The 17,500-nt window shown below is 45.5% G+C and overlaps 1 protein-coding gene across 1 annotated transcript in view; it reads left to right on the forward strand.

Moving 5' to 3' along the window:
- The window catches only part of LRP8 (LDL receptor related protein 8), a 1,426,130-nt gene that overhangs the window by 1,281,710 nt on the left and 126,920 nt on the right, over nucleotides 1–17,500 (forward strand). The window contains exon 13 of the mRNA XM_069642168.1: nucleotides 7,949–8,088. Coding sequence (XP_069498269.1) covers nucleotides 7,949–8,088 — 140 coding nt within the window. The remainder of the gene's footprint in view (nucleotides 1–7,948; nucleotides 8,089–17,500) is intronic.

A 17,500-nucleotide genomic window follows, 5' to 3' on the forward strand; every position in this document is an offset into this window, starting at 1 on the left:
AAGCTTTACACATATGCATTGTATGTGAGCATTCACCGGAATTGCAATATTGCACTTAACTACTGGTGTGGATTTAACCTTTTTCAACATACTAACCGCATGGAGAATTTGCTCACCTTTGGTTTGCGGAAACACGGGCGCGAACTAATGGAAGATTCTCGCTCAAGCGAGCCTCGCGCGTGCCACCCCCCTTAGGGAATGTATTCTTTTGTCATAAGCCTTAACATGATTACCATGGTGATGGTTTATGCTAGATTATGATTTCTTACACGACATGGATACCGTCCCCGGAATGTCACTCTGAACTGCTCTGCGAATTTAATAAGATGGCTTGGGAGTCGGAAGGAAATTTATGAGGAGTTGTCATAGAAAAGACCGGGTGGATGAAAGCCCCGCGGCCTCGCTGAGGTAGTGGCATTCACGCGCCACTGTCTAGAGACCGCCGGAGAAATGTGCCTTACGGAATCAGAAGAGTAGAAGAGTGCCTGTTGTATATGATAAAAAAAACAAGTCCTGAATTACAAAGATGTTGCGCTTTGCCCTGCCACAGGGGGGCCTCGTTGCCATCAAAGGTAGTCTATCATGGGGGGAGGCTGGGAGGTTAGCTCAGGGGAAACCTGTTTGTCTTGCCAGCAGAACAACGCAGAGCAACACAGAGTTTGAATCCCAGTCCTGCGCTTATAGCAGGGGCGTTGCTAGGGGGGGCTAAGGGGGCTATAGCCCCTGATCTTTTGGTTGTAGCCCCGGATAGAATCTCAGGAGCTACAGCCAAAAGACTAGCTAGCCCCCAGTCCCAACAGTTCCGACATCAGCTTAACCCCGGGTCTTTTCCAGACCTAGCAACTCCCCTGGCTTATAGACTGGTCTCTGGCATTAAGTGCGTGTTTTAACAGATTCATTAATAACCAAATTGTACAATAGAGCCAGAAGTTTTACAATCCTCCTTTCTGTACAACTTTCCTTACAAGAAACATGTTCACCGTACCGCCTTGGATGTGCCAGGGGAACAGGGACCCATTCATCAAAACCTTGATATGATAAGTCACAAGTGTTTCAAGGCTCGAGACCTTCATCTTCCTCTGTCTTAGGCCTTCATCTTCTGTCAAGGAAACTGCTCCATTCTTCATTTCTAAGGCAAGTGCTAATTGGCTTTCCCTCACCAGGGCTGTCATATGAAGAATGAAAGGAACAGAGTGGCATAGATGGAAGGTGCTAGGCCTCGGGTTGCACTGCGGGTGCAGAACTCAAAGCCACACATAGCCCTGAAGGAGACGCTGATGCTCACATGTTGTGAGTCTTTTGCGACGCGATATGAATATGTATTATATTCCCAGCACTGGTCTCAATGGCATGAGTTTCAGTTAGGTCATTGGCCCCACTTGAGATCTGTGTGACAGTCCATAGACCTCGTGCAGGGGTTCATTTCTTCATAAAGAATGGGGGCAGGTTTGAAACTCCTTTAGCACCCTTGGCGGGTGCATCAGCCAATCGGGTTGCTCCAAACCTGAGCTGAATAAAATGATCCAAGCCTGGCGTCAGAGCAACCTGATTGCTTCGGGCACCCGCGCTGCCCACAGCACCGCTTGTCCCCCCTCCACGACTGACTTCCACCTCACCTTAAGCGCCTCAACATCCCACACCCCCTCGCCTTACCTTGATGAGGCCACCACCAGGCCTGTACCGCTCTGCTTCCTTTTCCACTCATTTAGCCATGGAAATGGAAGAAGGGGTTCTGAGCGGAGCCCCGTCTTCCATTTCCATGGCACCCACTCCCCGGCCATAGCCAACAAAGCAGAGCAGCCGGGATTTTCATTTTATTTTATGTCATTGGCCATTTGTATAGCGCCTTTTACCATTGGTATGATTCTAAAGCGCTGTGGGTTGAACACCCTCGGGGACCATAGTCCAGGTCAGTGGAGAGAGCAGTGTAGTAAATAGTGCTTGGGTGCACCTGGTTTGTGGGTAGCCAGTGCAGATTAAGTGGTGTGTAGCTGCATTCTAGTGCTAGGCGTAGTGCAGTGGTTGTGTGAGATCAGTAGAATGTGGACAGCAAGTCTAATTGGACTTGGGTAGCTGCATTCTGGTGGCAGTGCAGTTTGTAAATGGGACTGTCTGCAGCTATCCGATTTCCATGGGATATAGCTGCCTTCTAAAGACTGTTGGTGTGATCATGGAGGTGTATAAGTATGTGTGCAGCTACAACAAATTAATCGATGGGTATAGCTGCATTCTATTGTTTTAGTTCCAAGGAGAGAGTTAGCATATTGGTGTGTTTGAGTGTCTGTGTGGATTTGAAGGGGACCCTGTTCCTGGTGTGCTTCCAGTGCCTGTCGGGTGGATGGTATCTTCCTTGGTGATATGGGGATGTTAGGCTAAGGTCCTCCCTGTTTCTTATTGGTTCGGCAATTATATTTTGTCGTCGTCTGTTTGACAAAGACAATCAGCTCAGGTCGTTTCAACATAGGTGCTTGAGAGGCCCTCGGTTGGTAGTTCTACTGAATACATTCCCAGATAATTAGGATTAGGAAAGATGTTATTAGGCTCTTGGTATGTAATTCTGCTCAGAGATTTCCAGATGAGTAAGAAGAGCAGGATAGTTTTCTCCTGGACTGGGGGGGGGGGGGAACGTTCTAGCTCAGTCATGACGTTGGAACATAAGTGCAATTAGTACTTGGGTTACGAGTCTTGCACAATCGATCCAGATAATTGGAGCTGGATATCTTAAACCTCAGAGTGTGGTGTATACATTGTGGAGGGAGGCGGTGATTCAACTCCTTTGTGGCGTAGGTACGTAAGTGCTACTATGATTCAGGTTTTGTGTCTAGGTCTAGGTCAATGGCTCCAGATAGTTGGAGGTAGATATCCCCTGGCCTGAGCCTATTGAAGGGCCCTTATTTAAGGGTTACCAAGCCATTACCAAGCCATTTATTCAATGTGGTGGTATGTCAAGTGGTCAGGGCGGTCCCATATTTGTTTTTAGAGGAAGAGACAGGTTTTGAGTGCCTTCCGGAAACCCATGCAATTTTAGCTGTGTCTAATGCAGGGAGTCAGTGAGTTCAACAAAGTTGGCACCATGGTTGAGTAGGCAGACCCTCTCGATCCTGGATGAACTGGAAGCAGGGAATACTAGGAGGAGGGTTGTGCTTGACCTTAGGGTGCGGGTCGGGTGGTAAGGTGTACTGTTTTCTTGTAGATATTTCAGGCCTGCTTTTGTGCATTGCTCGGTGAGTAATGCACAGGATTTTAAAGGTGGCTCTACGGTCAATTGGGTGCCAGTGTAGGGTGTGGAGCAGAGGCAGATGAGATGTGGTCCCTTTGCCCCAGTGCGAGAAGCGTCTGGCAGCTGAGTTTTGGACTCTTTGGAGTTTGTTTAGTTAGTAGGCCGATGCACCTAGGTAGAGGGAGTTTGCGTAATTAAGTCCGGATATGACAATGGACATAATTGCAGCCAGTCTATTGGGGTAGGTGAGGTAAGGGAAGATGCCCTTTAGGAACTACGGTCGAAATTACAGGATTTGGATGCAGTGTTGATGTGGTAAAACGGAGTTAGGTTTGATTCCCTTGTGCAGCCGAGGTTTTTGTCAGAGATGTTGGTCGCAGGCAGAGGTGGGGATTGAGGGTGTGGTGGCCAGGGAGGGAATCGGTTGGAGGAAAAGAGCTTTTTTGCTGCATACCATGATTTCTGTTTTCCCTGGGTTCAGAAGGAGATGATTATTCGTCATCCAGTGGTAAATGTCAATGAGACATGCTGCTAGGTCAGGGCGAGAGTCGTCGGTCAATTTAGGAATAGTTATAGCAGGTGAAGTTGTGTGAGCTGTGGATCCTGGGCAGAGGGGTCATGTAAAGGTTGAAGAGAAGGGGTGAGAGGCAGGCACCTTGGGGTACTCCGGTGTCCACTGAGCCTTTGGTGGAGAGGAAAGGTGGGAGAAGGTTGATTTGCTGTCTATAAGTGACAAATAAGGCAATGCAGGTGCGCGCTGAATTTCATATTCCTAGAGAGTGTAGTCTGTCAGAGGATCATATGGTTAATTGTGTCAAACGCTGCAGAGAGGTCAAGGAGGACAAGTGCTGTGCATCCTTCTGAGTCTTCAGTGTGGTTTCTGTTCCATGGCGTGGACAGACACCTGATTGTGCTCGGTCTAGGAGATCGTTTGATTCCACTAAACCATTGAGCTGTGAGTACACAGTGTGGTCGATGAGTTTTGCCAAGAATCGGATGTTGGAAATTGGCCTATACTGGATTGGAAGGAGAAGGTCGAGGAATTCGTATTGCTTTTAGCACTGCAAGGGTTTGCCTTGGGGTGTTAATGGCAATAAGCAGCCGTTCTGGGAGCTTCATCGGCCCGGTAGCAGCACCAGGACCGGCTGTAACTTGGGCCCTGGATCATTACCAGCCGTTGAAGCCCCTAAAACAGGTGTTTATTGTCATTTTGTGTCTTAGTGAACACTTGGGGAGGGGCATATGGATGAGATGCCTCACTGATTATCTATGCCATTGAAATCTCTGTGGAAGCGGCATTTTTTCAATACAATAAGGTCTGCTTTGGGTTGAGCTGCTCCTGCGGGCTCCACACATTCAAACCTATTCTAGAGGCCCTTGCTGCAGTTTTTGTACCCCACCTCTGACACCATTATCAGCACCTCATGCATAATCTCTTTGACATGTAGCTCAATTTTTGAGTTTTATCTGCAGCTACAATGTTTGTTCTCTATTTCTCACACACTGGTGTGAGCCCCCTGTCGTAATCCTCTCCCATTTCTTAGTCCAGCTCCCTGTGGTCACGGCCCTCCCCTTTGATGCACAGACTTGTCCCCTGGAGCTGGCACAGTGGCAGCATGCTGAATCGGCTGGTTGTCTGTCAGAGTTCAGTAGGGAAATTGACAAGCCTAGTTATGGCTCTCTGAAGTCAACCAAGAACGTTAAATCCACAGACGTATTATTAAGGGGAATTCGGATTGTTGGAGTTCCAATCTTAATACGGAAGGTACCTGGGACTCTGATAAGTAGAATTAACCCTCATCACGCCATTTTTTCCAGTCAGAAATCCAGTGTCGTTGAGACTCCCTTCTTATTTCTGGGTTTGACAATTCATTTGTTTTCAGCTCTCTAACTCATTTGCGTCTCATGTGGTGGCTACGATTCTCTCAGTGGCGTGCGGAGTGATCCTAGGAGTTTGCAAGGTAATAGGAAGTTCTCCTTATAAGGAAGACCACCAGCCTATTTTGAGGATGGCTAACACTTCCATTCTTACCTGCAGTCTGAGCGGAGATGAAGGTTTAGGATCTCCTCTTGGCACAATACCAACTGTGTAACATCCAATTATACAGGCTGTCACTAGAATGAAAACGTGGGCCCCGTGGGCGCTGGTAATGGGGAGCACCAGGTTGAATGTGTCAATTCAATTCATAGACATACCTTTTAAGTCAGTGCTTTTGCAGCAGCAAAATTAATTTTACAAAATCTAAATGTGAATACTTACATGCAGACTGCCTAGCGAAACAACTGAAATTACCCTTGATTTGGGGAAAATTGTTAAAGAATAATGGAAAATTGTTGTTGGTCTTAAGCGTATTAACCCTATTGAGTCTTGCGATGGAAACTGTTTCCATTCTGTATCCAGTATTTTATAAAGTATGAGATATATAAATAAACTGTGCTGCATTGATAACCTCATTGAGCTTGATGCGTAACATGATGTCCGCATGTTTACCTTTTCATTGAAATCACTATGGACTGGTCTACTTAGGTCAAAGAATGTGCCAGATTTTCAGTTTACAGCTCGACTGCATTTTTCACTGTCTTTTTGTGGATTATTACCTGTTCTAAAATACACACTGTACTTACTATCCTATTAGGCTTTTATCGTTTTGACCTCTGTAAAAGAAGAGTCCTTTCCATCGAAGCGTTGCTTCATACCCAGTTGATCTTAGACTCTCTCATAGCCAGTGCTTTATCAGCTGTTCTCAGTGTCTAAGCTCTCTGATGGCCTTCCTTTGTGTTACTTAGCTCCCTGGCGGGATACCTTGGTTGATCTCTCCCCTCTTTGGTGGTCAGCTTCTCGTTTTCTATACCTTCTCCCTTAACCATGGTCCTTAAACCAAAAAGACCCACATTACAATAAGACCTTAAATCCCTACTGCACCGTCCAAGAATTTGCTATCTAACCACCATCATCTTCCTTCCAGTCATCTATATTCCGACCCCATTTCATGCTGTCACTCTGTTGCTCCCACAGCCTGATAAGATTCTTGTCTGCACCGCAAGCCTGTACGACAGCAGTAATTACCACCATGATGGTTCCAGTCTGTGTGGCCGTGCCCCGCCACAGCATTTGTGTTAATCCGCTCAATCAGATATTAATGGGACTGATAAGGGAGGGCCTGCTAAAATCCTGATCGCATCTTCCAGTCGAGCACCCCGGAAGTCGCTCCCCAGTCTGTGAAACTGACCTCTGATCATGCTTGCCGGTGGCAGAATCGTGTGTGGGGGAAAGGAGGGAGTACTGAAATGAAGGGATGTGTCCAAGTATGGGATTCTGCATAAGTATCTTAAGAACATTTATGGAAAGCAGATCTGATATATGATTGGCAGACGCTTTATTTTGATGAGTGGGTTAATGGCAGCACCCTCTGCTCTGGTTTCATGTTGTCTTTGAAACAAAATGCGTTTCTTTCTTAATATCTTGTGCACAGAATAATAGAATGTCCCTTTGCCGTGGATTGCCAGTGGCATGGGGTGGACAATTTCCTGTGCACACTCTTGCTGGTATTTTGGGCACCTTGGTGCCAGCCTAACCGATACAATGCTATAACTGTGGCCGTGCTCTGGAATAACTAAATACGGATCAACCAGATTACTGGAAAGTGTTGGTTTTCTTTTTCAAATATTTCTGAGGTTGTATCTGGAAAAATACCTTCCTAAGTGCAGTGGACTTCTAAGACAGGTAAAGTAAGAGTTGTTCACACTGCTGCCCAGGTTGCCTTTTGTAGTCAATAGTAATGTTGACCAACCACCGGCTGTATCTTCCCAACCCTTCTCACATCAATAGATGTTGCATCCCTAATAGTCGGTGCCGGCAAAATGGAAGGCCTTGTTGCACGTCCTGATGTGGTTCAGACGCCCCATGCATGTCAATGGGCAGCAGGGTACTATGCGTGTGGAACCTATAGTGGCATTATATGTCGATGGAAATGCCCAGCCGCCATCAGAGGAAAGGCACTGTGCAGTCATCGATAACACATCAGGCAGCATAAAGATTTAATGGCTGACCGTAGAGGAACAACCCACAGAACAGCAAAAAGAAATGCAAAAAGGTGGCCCAGAACACCGTCTCTAATGCAATAGCATGACTTCATAGTAATGTAATGCTTGGAATGTCCCCCTGTTTCTGCAGCTGCACCTGTATTATGATGAGCACAGCTGTCAGCATATGTCTGACTTCCACAGGTTCTGGAGTTGGTTTTCTGCCAGCATATGATGATTTAGTAGACTATGGCAGGCTGCAAAGTGTATTTGCACTCACCACTAACTATTTGATACTGATCATTGACTTTTGGCGAGTAAGACCTGGTGTGCCCGTCTGTATGAATAGAATTGAGGTGGCGAGTGACTTTGTGAGGGCTGGCTAGTAGCTTGCCACTTGAATCTATGTGCCCTGCTCTATGACACTATCCACTTCACAGGGTCTGAATGTTTGTCTTGTGGGTGTGGTTGGCTGGCTTTAGCGGTTGGTGGTTGGAGATGCGAACTGCAATGTCTTTCGGGTTATTTGTAAATTGGAGCTTTCCCCAAAGGGCTATAAAGCTCTGCTTTCGAGCTTGCGGCAAACACCTTATTGGACGCAGAGAAAACCAGTTTCAGATACGCCCAATGGACCCTGTGCACTTTGGGGAAAGTCCATTGCTGTAGTTATTGACCAGTAACTGGTTGATTGTATTTTTTTTCCAGATTTACTGAATCGGCGTCTGTACTGGGTGGACTCCAAGCTGCACACTCTGTCCAGCATCGACTGCAATGGCAGCAACAGAAAGGTTCTCATCACGTCTGTGGGCGACCTGAGCCACCCCTTTGGCCTGGCAGTATTTGAGGTGAATTCTTCGGACTATGTATTACTTAGTCATGCATACAGGCAGGCAACGCGTGTCCTCTCTGCTACCAAATTGATACTATGTTCGGAATTGCTGCAGAATTGTATTGATGGATTGAGGATCAATACGTTACACCTACTAAGAAATTGGATCTTCTGGATCGATAATCTGCGTCTTACCTATAGTGCTGCAGGGGACACATAAAGTAGCTTTCTCTTTCCAAGAGTATCCCATTGGCCATCTCCACCCGTGTGCTGTGGTTGTCGAATCACTGAAAATTGAATCGCTCTAGCTTTCAGGATGAGGCAAATAATATACACATCTGTCCCATAATAAATGCTCGTAGCTGGTGTTCTGGAAACCTGGATAGATTCTTTTATCCCATCGGTAGGCAATTTTAGACTTTTAGCGCTATTGTAAGTTTTGCGTTCAGCGAGCATCTCGCTGAAGGGGGCATTGGAGCATATCCTGATCGTTGCATTAAAACACGAGAGATTTTTGGTTTAGGGCCTCTTCCAACCAATGATTGGAAGGGAAAATGTTGAGATTTGAAGGAGGCAGCCTTGCAAAGCTGCTAAAAGAAGAGTGTGATATGACTTCTTCCTCCTTTCGTTGCATGCAAGAGAACGCTCCCAAGTATTTTGGAAAAGGAGCATCTTAGCCCAGGTTTGGCTCAAAAACATTGGTAACTTACCAATAATATCACAATTTTGTATCGCACTTCATTCAAGTATGGGAAATAGCAGGTATTGTTATTACCCAAAACATATGACTGCGCTTTTTGTGCAGATCTCTAACCATAATAATAAGTATCAAAGCTCATTGTAGATGGTGCTCCTGCCCCATCTAAGTTCAGTGAAATGTGTTATTACTACAGAATGTAATTGTATTCTGATTCTAACTTGATGGGCTGTCTTGTCAGCTTGACCTCTAGAAATTGAAATGCAGAATCGAGCCAATACCCACTCATTAACCCCAATCGGAGGCAAAGCAGGTTTTGTTCCCTGAGTTGATAAATTACCATATATGGTTGTAGCCCCTGAGCTTCTATCCAGGGCTACAACCAAAAGACCCTGGGCTATATCCCCCTCAGTTCCCCCCTAGCAACGCCTCTGATAGATGGCCTCAGAAACAGTTTTCTCCTGCACAGGGCCAAGCAAGGTATTGTGTGTTTGCAAAGGTCTCGTTTACTGTACTATGAAGCAAAGAAGTGCTAAGGGCGCAATTGTGTGAACAGCTAAATGACAGAGTAGTCCCGCACAGGGCTAGCGAATAGTGTGCGTTCGCGAAACCTTTGAAAGATTGTTGAACTGTTGGGGAACGGAACCCCATGGTGAACCTTTTTTCGTTAATGCCAAATCGGCCAAGGGAAGTCTGAGAAAAACAGTGTTTTGAGAAATTGATACCAACCCAGGTAAGGGAAGCCTAAACAAACTGTATGATGATGAAGGGTGTGAATTCTGAGCCGGGTCAAGGGAAGCCTGGATGAACTGTGCCTCATTGAACTGTGTGAACTAGCCACCCAAGCTCCTAATGGACTTTTATTACAAAAACTTGGGCAAGGGAATGTTATTTAACTCCATTGCCATCCTGACATTATTTGGCTCACTCTTTTGTTTTGGCTTAACCTCATACACATTATAATTGTAGAATTAAGTGAGGGCACGATTAGGTTTGACACAGACACCTTTATTATTTTCACATACTGACTTTGGCATCCTTAAGTTTTTAATTTGATGCTTGAGACTACTCCCGTTATAGAGATAGGGCCAGATAGGAAGTCTCAACCCCTGTTAAAGTTAAATAAAGGATTTCGAAAATGTTCATTTGTGTCTGTGTCTGCCTTCTGAAACCATGTCTACCTCACATATGGTGTCAGAAATGGGATGCGGCTCAACTGAAACAAGTTGGCGAACCCTGAAATTTCAAAAATTGAGTAGCAGAGCCTTAGGCCCAACAGTAGCTACAACAGGCCCATTGGGTGCGACATATGCAGTAGTAGGGAAGTGTCCATTCCTCCAGGGAGAATGGAAATTATACCTACTGATTTGGTCCCAATTGGATGTTACATCAGATTAGTTCCCAAGTCTAGACTGGCCTGGAAGTTTGGATTCGATGTACTAGCCTGAGTCATTGATCAGTGTTCAGAGATGGTAGGAAGTTACTGACTGGTCCATAGGTCAGTACTCACCCTCCTGAGCTTGTAAGACAAGATAGCTGCACCATGTGAGGACAGGGGGTGCAGGATTCACATACTCCAGCACAACTCAATAATGAGGACTCAGTAAGTTGGCAAAGGGAAGTCCGTTTAATGGCAAGTACATCAAACAGGGAAAACAAATGGAAATCAGCAGCGTTGCGATCACCTCTCTCGCCCCGACTTCCCCGAACTTCAGTTGAACAGCCACTTTTATGCATAAAACTCGTCATCATTGACGTCTAACTTTACAAAAATCATCATGCAATACAATTGGTTAGGAAAGGTAACTTAAGTATAGGTGCTATATCTGTATACGGTAACAGAGCATGTGGTTTGGATAACTCTTATCGGGTTGGCATCTATGTCCAACCCTCTACGTTACTCGTGATAGACGTCACTACAAGTACGACGTCTCATTGGTTCTACTGGCTATAGGACCCTAGATTACTTGGTCTATTGTGATTGGGCGGGCATAACGTGGCCTAGACATAAATTCCCATTTTAATTAGCAGCATGCAGAATTGAAACCCAGGTGCCTGGTGTCCCAAGTTTCACCCTGCCTCCCTTCCATCAATCAGTACCTTAGGGCTATGTGTCAATTAGTTGGCTGGGTATGGCCTCGGAACTGTAGTCTCTTATCAGGAGAAGTTATGGCATCCTTGGGTTCTGGATGACATCAGGCGTGGTACTTCTTCGCGCCTGGCAGGTCACGTGTCTGTTCACCATGAATCTGCTTCAGTTTCCAGCTTTTATTGTATTTAATTCTGCTTTGGCTCTGCCACCTGCCTGGGCCCCTCTTATCTTGACCTTCACAGGCGAGCTGGTATGCTCCGGATCCTGATTCTTGCGAGTTGATGCTCTCCTCCCCTTCACTGGTTGACCTCGATTTCCTAGGCATGAGCCGCTCTTTGTTGAGTTTCAATTCCGTTCCTTCTCTTGCCTTTGGCTGGGTTTCAAAAACTTGGCCTGTCAGGCCTCTGGCCACCTGGGTACATTTCTGCTTTTACAAAATGGAGTCGCACTTGTATAATGTGCTTCTCGAGGTAGCTATATAGTCGATGCATGCCACTTCTATTATTCTACTAAGCATTGCAAGCAGTATCGGTTTCTTAGCATCTTGCGTTTCAAGCCTATTTACACACGTTTAACAGGACGGTTGCTTCCATCTTGTCTCGCAGCAACATTTCCTTACGTTTTAACATTGTCTCTTCTCTGTGTCTATTACATTTATTTTCGTAGCTACTCGCACTGGCGTGCCGTTTTCGATAGCCACTTTTGTTCATTTGCGAGTCTGTTCAGGCACTTATGTAATTTCTACTGGCCTTCCATTAAGGCTTTTGGGGTCTCTTCGTAGACCGCATAATGGTACTCCTCATTTCATATCAGCGGCTGGTATGGCTGTCTGATAGGGTACCGCGCTGCCCAGGGTTGTCTTGTTATGGGCACTTCAACAGGCACGGATCTCCTAATGTATACTGGGCAGAGTCCCAGTGCGGCTCTCTGTTGGTTCATTTGCTCTTCATACATCACGCCCCTTTCAGGTACCTTCCTGGCAGTTCGAACTGAGGGGTAGGGGTGCAGGTCATGTCTGGAACCTCCTGTACACCCCCCCTCTGGTCGGTTCATCGACCACTGCTTCTTCAATTTTCGTCACTATTTCTTTTGATTCTTCAGTGTTTTCTTCATCATCTTCAGGGTTGGTACATGATGGTGTGAACATATGCGTCTTTGGAGTCCAAATTTTTGTCACGCCTTTCAAACTCCCTGCTGTTTTGACATGTTCATCCTTGTTCCAGGTCATTAGCTGGCATTGTCCATTTGGACTGCAGTAAATCCATTTTCCTTCACACTTTCTTCGTTTCTTAGGGTATGCAAATTTGGATCCTTCTGGCGCAAACTCACTGGCCTTCACAAAGTCCTTTATCTCTTCATCAGTTAGGTCTCTGGGCTTCCACCCTGGCTCTACATCAACCATAATCCTCATCCCAATGGCTTTCTTTGCTGTTTTCTGGCACTGTGTGATGATTATTTTGATCACACAGAAACCTAGTAGTATCATTACTAGCAGGGCTCCCAGAAACTTGAATATATCAGCCATCCATTGTAGGACCCATGAGAACAGGTTCCCAAGCCAGCTGTCATCGTCCACTTCATCCATTTATCAATCATTTGATTCTTTAGATTCGTCAACATGCTTAGGGCCTCTGTGAGGGTTCCATTCTCTTCATCATGAGATGGTATGAATGTGCAACATGATTCTCCAATTTTTGCACAAACACCTCCATCCATTGCAGTGATCAGGTCAAGCACATATCTGTTTTGGAGGGTCATCAGTCCGATTGCTCTCAGTTCTTCCTTGATCGCGTTGAATCCTTTTACAGTGGTGTTGATGGTCTGCAGTAATTCCCATCTGGTTATCTGCAACCATTTAGTATTTGCTCCAACTTGGATGTGTGGCAAGAGTATTGTTGTGAATACTGATGAGGTGAGGCTAAACAGCCTGTGTTTGTATGGGATTGCATGGAATGCCTCCTTCGATTTGGTAGAAAAGTAATTCTCTCTCTTCATTCGGGATACTAGCTCCGCAGATCTCCTTTTCCTCAGGTGAGCATCTGCTTTCGGGAAGCTGTCAATACTCGGGTCACTTTTTGGGATCACTAGTGCAGGAACATGGACGTTTACTCTTGTGCATATGTCTCCCCAGTTCTTCGGAAGTCGTATATATGCTTTGGATCCACACGCCCAGTAATGATCCATAATTACTGAGGTACCATCTACCATTCCTGGGGCGTCAGAGACTCGTCCACAGTTCTGGTTCTCTCCCATCTTCCTCGTACCATTGTTTCTGAAGCAGAACTTTGGGCTTTCCAGTGGTACTATCTATAAGGGGTCCTCCTGTCTTCGACCCATGTGAGCAATTTTGCGAGTTTTGGCCCTAATGGCTTGCATTCGTTCCGTACTATGTTGATGGTAGGTTCGTATTGACCAATGACCATCCAGGCTCTGCAGATCCCAACTCCCTTTTCCCATCCATCTGGTGAAAGCACTGTCCCTCAAATCTGCATTTGGCTTCTGTTCTTCCAACTTCGAGCCTCCTCTGGAGTTTTTCCTTGAACGTTTAGCTTCTGATTCACTTCCTGTCTAATTCCAGCTTCCTTCACTCCAGGGTTCTCGTATCTGATTACATGATTCTTAGTATGGGCTTTGTTTCTTGTCTTTATGTCCTGAACATAATCATCCTCATCAGGGTCAGTTGCTTCTGTTGCCCATTTCAGGGAGGCATCATTGCCCATCAACTGGCCTCTTGTCTTGCACATTGCTATGTGTGACATACAGTGTGCTGTCTGGACATCAATTTCTACAGCCACAAAGATCTTGGATTTTCCCATACTGTATGGCAGGAGTGCACAAACGAAGCATTCTGTTTCTGACTTTCTTCGTCCTACTTCCTTCATGTGCTGGTACCATATGTTTCCAAGATGGGCTATGCTATCCAGGCAGTCGTTAAGTTCATTGGAATCTTCGTGAGGGCTTCACTTGATTCTTAGCGTTCTTCTGTAGTTAGCTATTACTATGGCCCTCATTACAAGTCAGGCGTTAAGGGTTTAACAGCGTTGTCGGCGCCGTTAACCCTTAACGCCTGATTCATACTTTAACGCCTGCTTTTTGCAGGCGTTAAAGTCCAAGGCGCTAAGCGACCTTGGTGCTAATTACGGCACCGTAATTTACGGTGCCGTAATTAGCACCTTCCCATCCCCATTTTGCCCTATGGGGCAAAAATGGGAATGGGGAAGGGCAAATGGTGAATGGGGAATTACCGCCCCACTCACCTTGGAATGGGGCGGTAATTCCGCCATCCACTATGGCAGAATCCGGCATGGGCCATGGTGCTAATAGCACCATGGTCCACCGCCTGACTTGTAATGAGGGCCTATGTCTCTGAATGCATCTGTGCTGCTGTTCCACTTTGGGTATCTCGGTGGGTCAGGCTGTCTCGACTGTGTCGCTATGGTAGGAGAAGGCTTTGCGTTTCCCTTCCCTCCCTTTTGTAGCCTGTCGTCAGTTTCCCCTGACCACCATTTCTTCGCAAACTTCCCAACGTGAGGCTGTGTTGTGGGCTCGCGGCTTGTTCCTTGCGTTGGAGCAGGTGTGCCTGCTGTCATAGTTTCTATAGTCCTGTTCTTCAACTCCTTGTGCGGTTTCTTTGCTTGGGCTATGAATGGGAACAAATACTTTATTAGCATCTGTGTCTTCTCTGTGAATTATTTAGTGGCCATTTCTGTTCTTTTGAGGGATTTTGCTATTCCCTCTGTCTTTAGTATTTCACTTGGCTTTTCCTGGGAATTTCCCTTGTTTTCAGAAATTGATTGTTTAGCAGGCAGTCCCTCCTTTTCTGCTGCCTTCGTCGGAAGCCTTGCCGCCATTGACACTTGACCTTGTTTGTGTGCACTCTGTGTGTGGGTGCGTGCCATGGTCAGTGCAACATTATCATTCCTTTCTTGCTGTCCTTGTCTCATGCTTTTCTCCCCATTCATTACCTCATGTATATACGTATCACTGCTAATTACATTCAATTTCAAATTATTTGCTTCATCATTAGCTTTTCTTGGAACTGGAATCACTATATAGGGTATGGGTGCTTTTGTGTGACCCTGACGTTCATTATCCTGTGGTCGTACTGATAGTGGACACTTTGCTCACCAATAAAGAAAGCAGTTAATAATAGGAAAACAACAATAATCACTGTACATATGCACATTATCGTTCGGAACAATAATTTGCAGCATTTTCTCCCAGGAATGTGGAGGCGCCCTTCTGCTGGGGGTAGAACTATGTTACTGTTCTGGGCCCCCATTTCGATAAAGTCCATAGTTAATTATTTATTCTTTTCGTGCTTTGATCTCACAGTTCAAAAGGTCTATTATTATTAAAGTGTTGAGTGCTTTTAAGTGTCCCCCCTCTAGTGGGTGATAATGATAGTCTCTGGGTATGCAACAGAGTTCTGTTCGCTAGACTATGGAAAAAGGTTAGGCTATCAACTCTGGTGCATCACATTTGTTTAAGCGTATCTGTAGTAGGTGAGGTCCCAATGAATGCCTCGAATTTGCCTTGGTCCTGAGGATATGCTGGAAACCGTTCAATGCGAAAGAATAAAACGATGGAACTGCTACAAAATCACACAAAATGGAATGCTGAAAAAGTAAAAATAAAAAAAAATAAAAACAAAGTGTACGTGTGGCAAAAAAAGGAAAAACTGAGCTATACTCACAAAAATAGAGTTGTAAAAATAGGAACAAAAATAAAAATGAACATATGGAAAAGGTAAAAAAACGAGTTAAAATCACAAAAATAAGATGTTGCAAAAATAGGAACAAAGCAAAAGTGACCATATGAAAAAATAAAAAAATGGGAAGGTTGAAGGAAAATAAAAATAAGATGTTGAAGTTCTTGTGTTCGCTCCTTTCGTTTGGTCTCTCAGCGACACGTTGAAGAACAGTGTCTCTTTCCTCTGCCTGCTCCATGGCGGTAAGATGACGAAAGGTTCTATTTTGGATCTCCTCCTTCTAAGGCTCTCCTTAGCAGTGGATGTCCATAATTGCTTCTTAGTTGTGCTAGGATGGCTATCAGGAGCCTGTTTAATTGAGCGTTCTTCACTGGATCTCTGAGAAATGTGGATACATCAACATTGTTGGGTCTACCCACTAGTTCTGGAAAGTTCTCAATGAGATGGAAGAAGACTCGGTAAGCGTATCTGCTGTATTCTGGTGTCAACGACATTTGCTCTTGTTTTCTAGTCTCTAGATAACAGGCCTTTCTTGCAGCGTGAACAGACTTCGTCTCCTCGATCTGTCCCTCGGCGGAAGGTCTCAGTGGAATCTCCTTAGGAATTCTCACTGGAAGTTGGACAGTTCCACTTGGAGCATTATACCATGGAGAAGTGTGCCCATGTGTGGGGCGTTGGCCGGATCTCTAAGGAAGGTGATGACGTCAACATCTGCAGACCTTCCTACCATTTCTGGATAGTCTGTGACTAGTCTGAGCATGACATTGTGAGCCAGCTGGGTATCTGCGGGTGACAGGGACATCTGCCTTGTTTGCTGGGTCCTGATCACAATCCTTTCTTTTGACGCGAACAGTTTTTACACTTTCCTGCTGCGTGGATTGCAACCAAATAGTTTAGTTTGTACCATACATGGTTTAGGAATTCGTTGTTTCTTGGGTCTCTGATGAAGGTTAGGGTATTTGTGGTTCTCCCAACAGCTCCTGGGCACTCCTCTATGATTCGGAAAAATAGGGTGCAAGTCAGTTCATTGATGATCACTTGAGGTGGCAGCATTTGTCCTTATTCCCAGTACTCTGGCACTTCGGCAAAAGCCTCTGCTAGGACAGTCAGTAGTTGCTGTATAATCTTCCTCTTAGCTGGATTTTCGATGAAATCTGAGATACTTGTCTCTCCCTACGAGTGATGGATTTGTCTCTAATACTAATCGGAAACAGGAAAGCACATCCTTTTTAATATTCCTACTGGGGGAGACCATGAGTTTTGTGGCACAGTCTTGGTTCTGGTTTCTTCGGGATATTGTTTTTGGTTCTCAGGAATGTCTTACTTTCCGCTTATCAGAGTCTTAGGGTCTTTTCAGTGTTCAATGTGGCTCTAAACATTTATATGAGTAGCATTACTGAGGCTTTGGGTGCGCAATTCTCTTCTTTACCCTGTATCTTTGGCTGCACAGAGTGTTCGTTTTGTTGCTTTTATCCCTTTCAATGCTTAGGGGAAAAGTTTGGTGTAATGTCAAGATTTTCACAAGAGCTCTTTTCGTCTTATCTTTTCTGCTAATGCATCCTTCTTCCTCGTCATGGATCTTGTCTGCACGTGCTTCGGTTCTTTCGCTTTGTCAGTAGCTTCTTCACAGCTGCATGCAGCTGGAGAGCTTTTTCCTATGTAGGGTTTAATGTCATTTAGGAAGATCCAGGTTCTTCTGCCCTTGAGCTTGACAGCGGGGTGCAGTCCTCTACGATGAAGGGACCATTGAATCTTGGCTTGTCCCACCTCTTTCTTGTGTGGTTCTTTACCAATACTGTGTCACCAGGGAAGATGAGGGGCGCACAAAGGATTTGAGCTGCGCCTGCATCAGCACTTTCTGTTGCGTTTTGTGTTGCGCTGTCCCCTTTTCGCCGTCGCTGCAGCTGGTCTGTAATGACAGAGGCACT

Source organism: Ambystoma mexicanum, chromosome 1q (genome assembly GCF_040938575.1).
Source record: "Ambystoma mexicanum isolate Mex_15411 chromosome 1q, UKY_AmexF1_1, whole genome shotgun sequence".
In the NCBI taxonomy this organism is placed as follows: Eukaryota; Metazoa; Chordata; class Amphibia; order Caudata; family Ambystomatidae; genus Ambystoma; species Ambystoma mexicanum.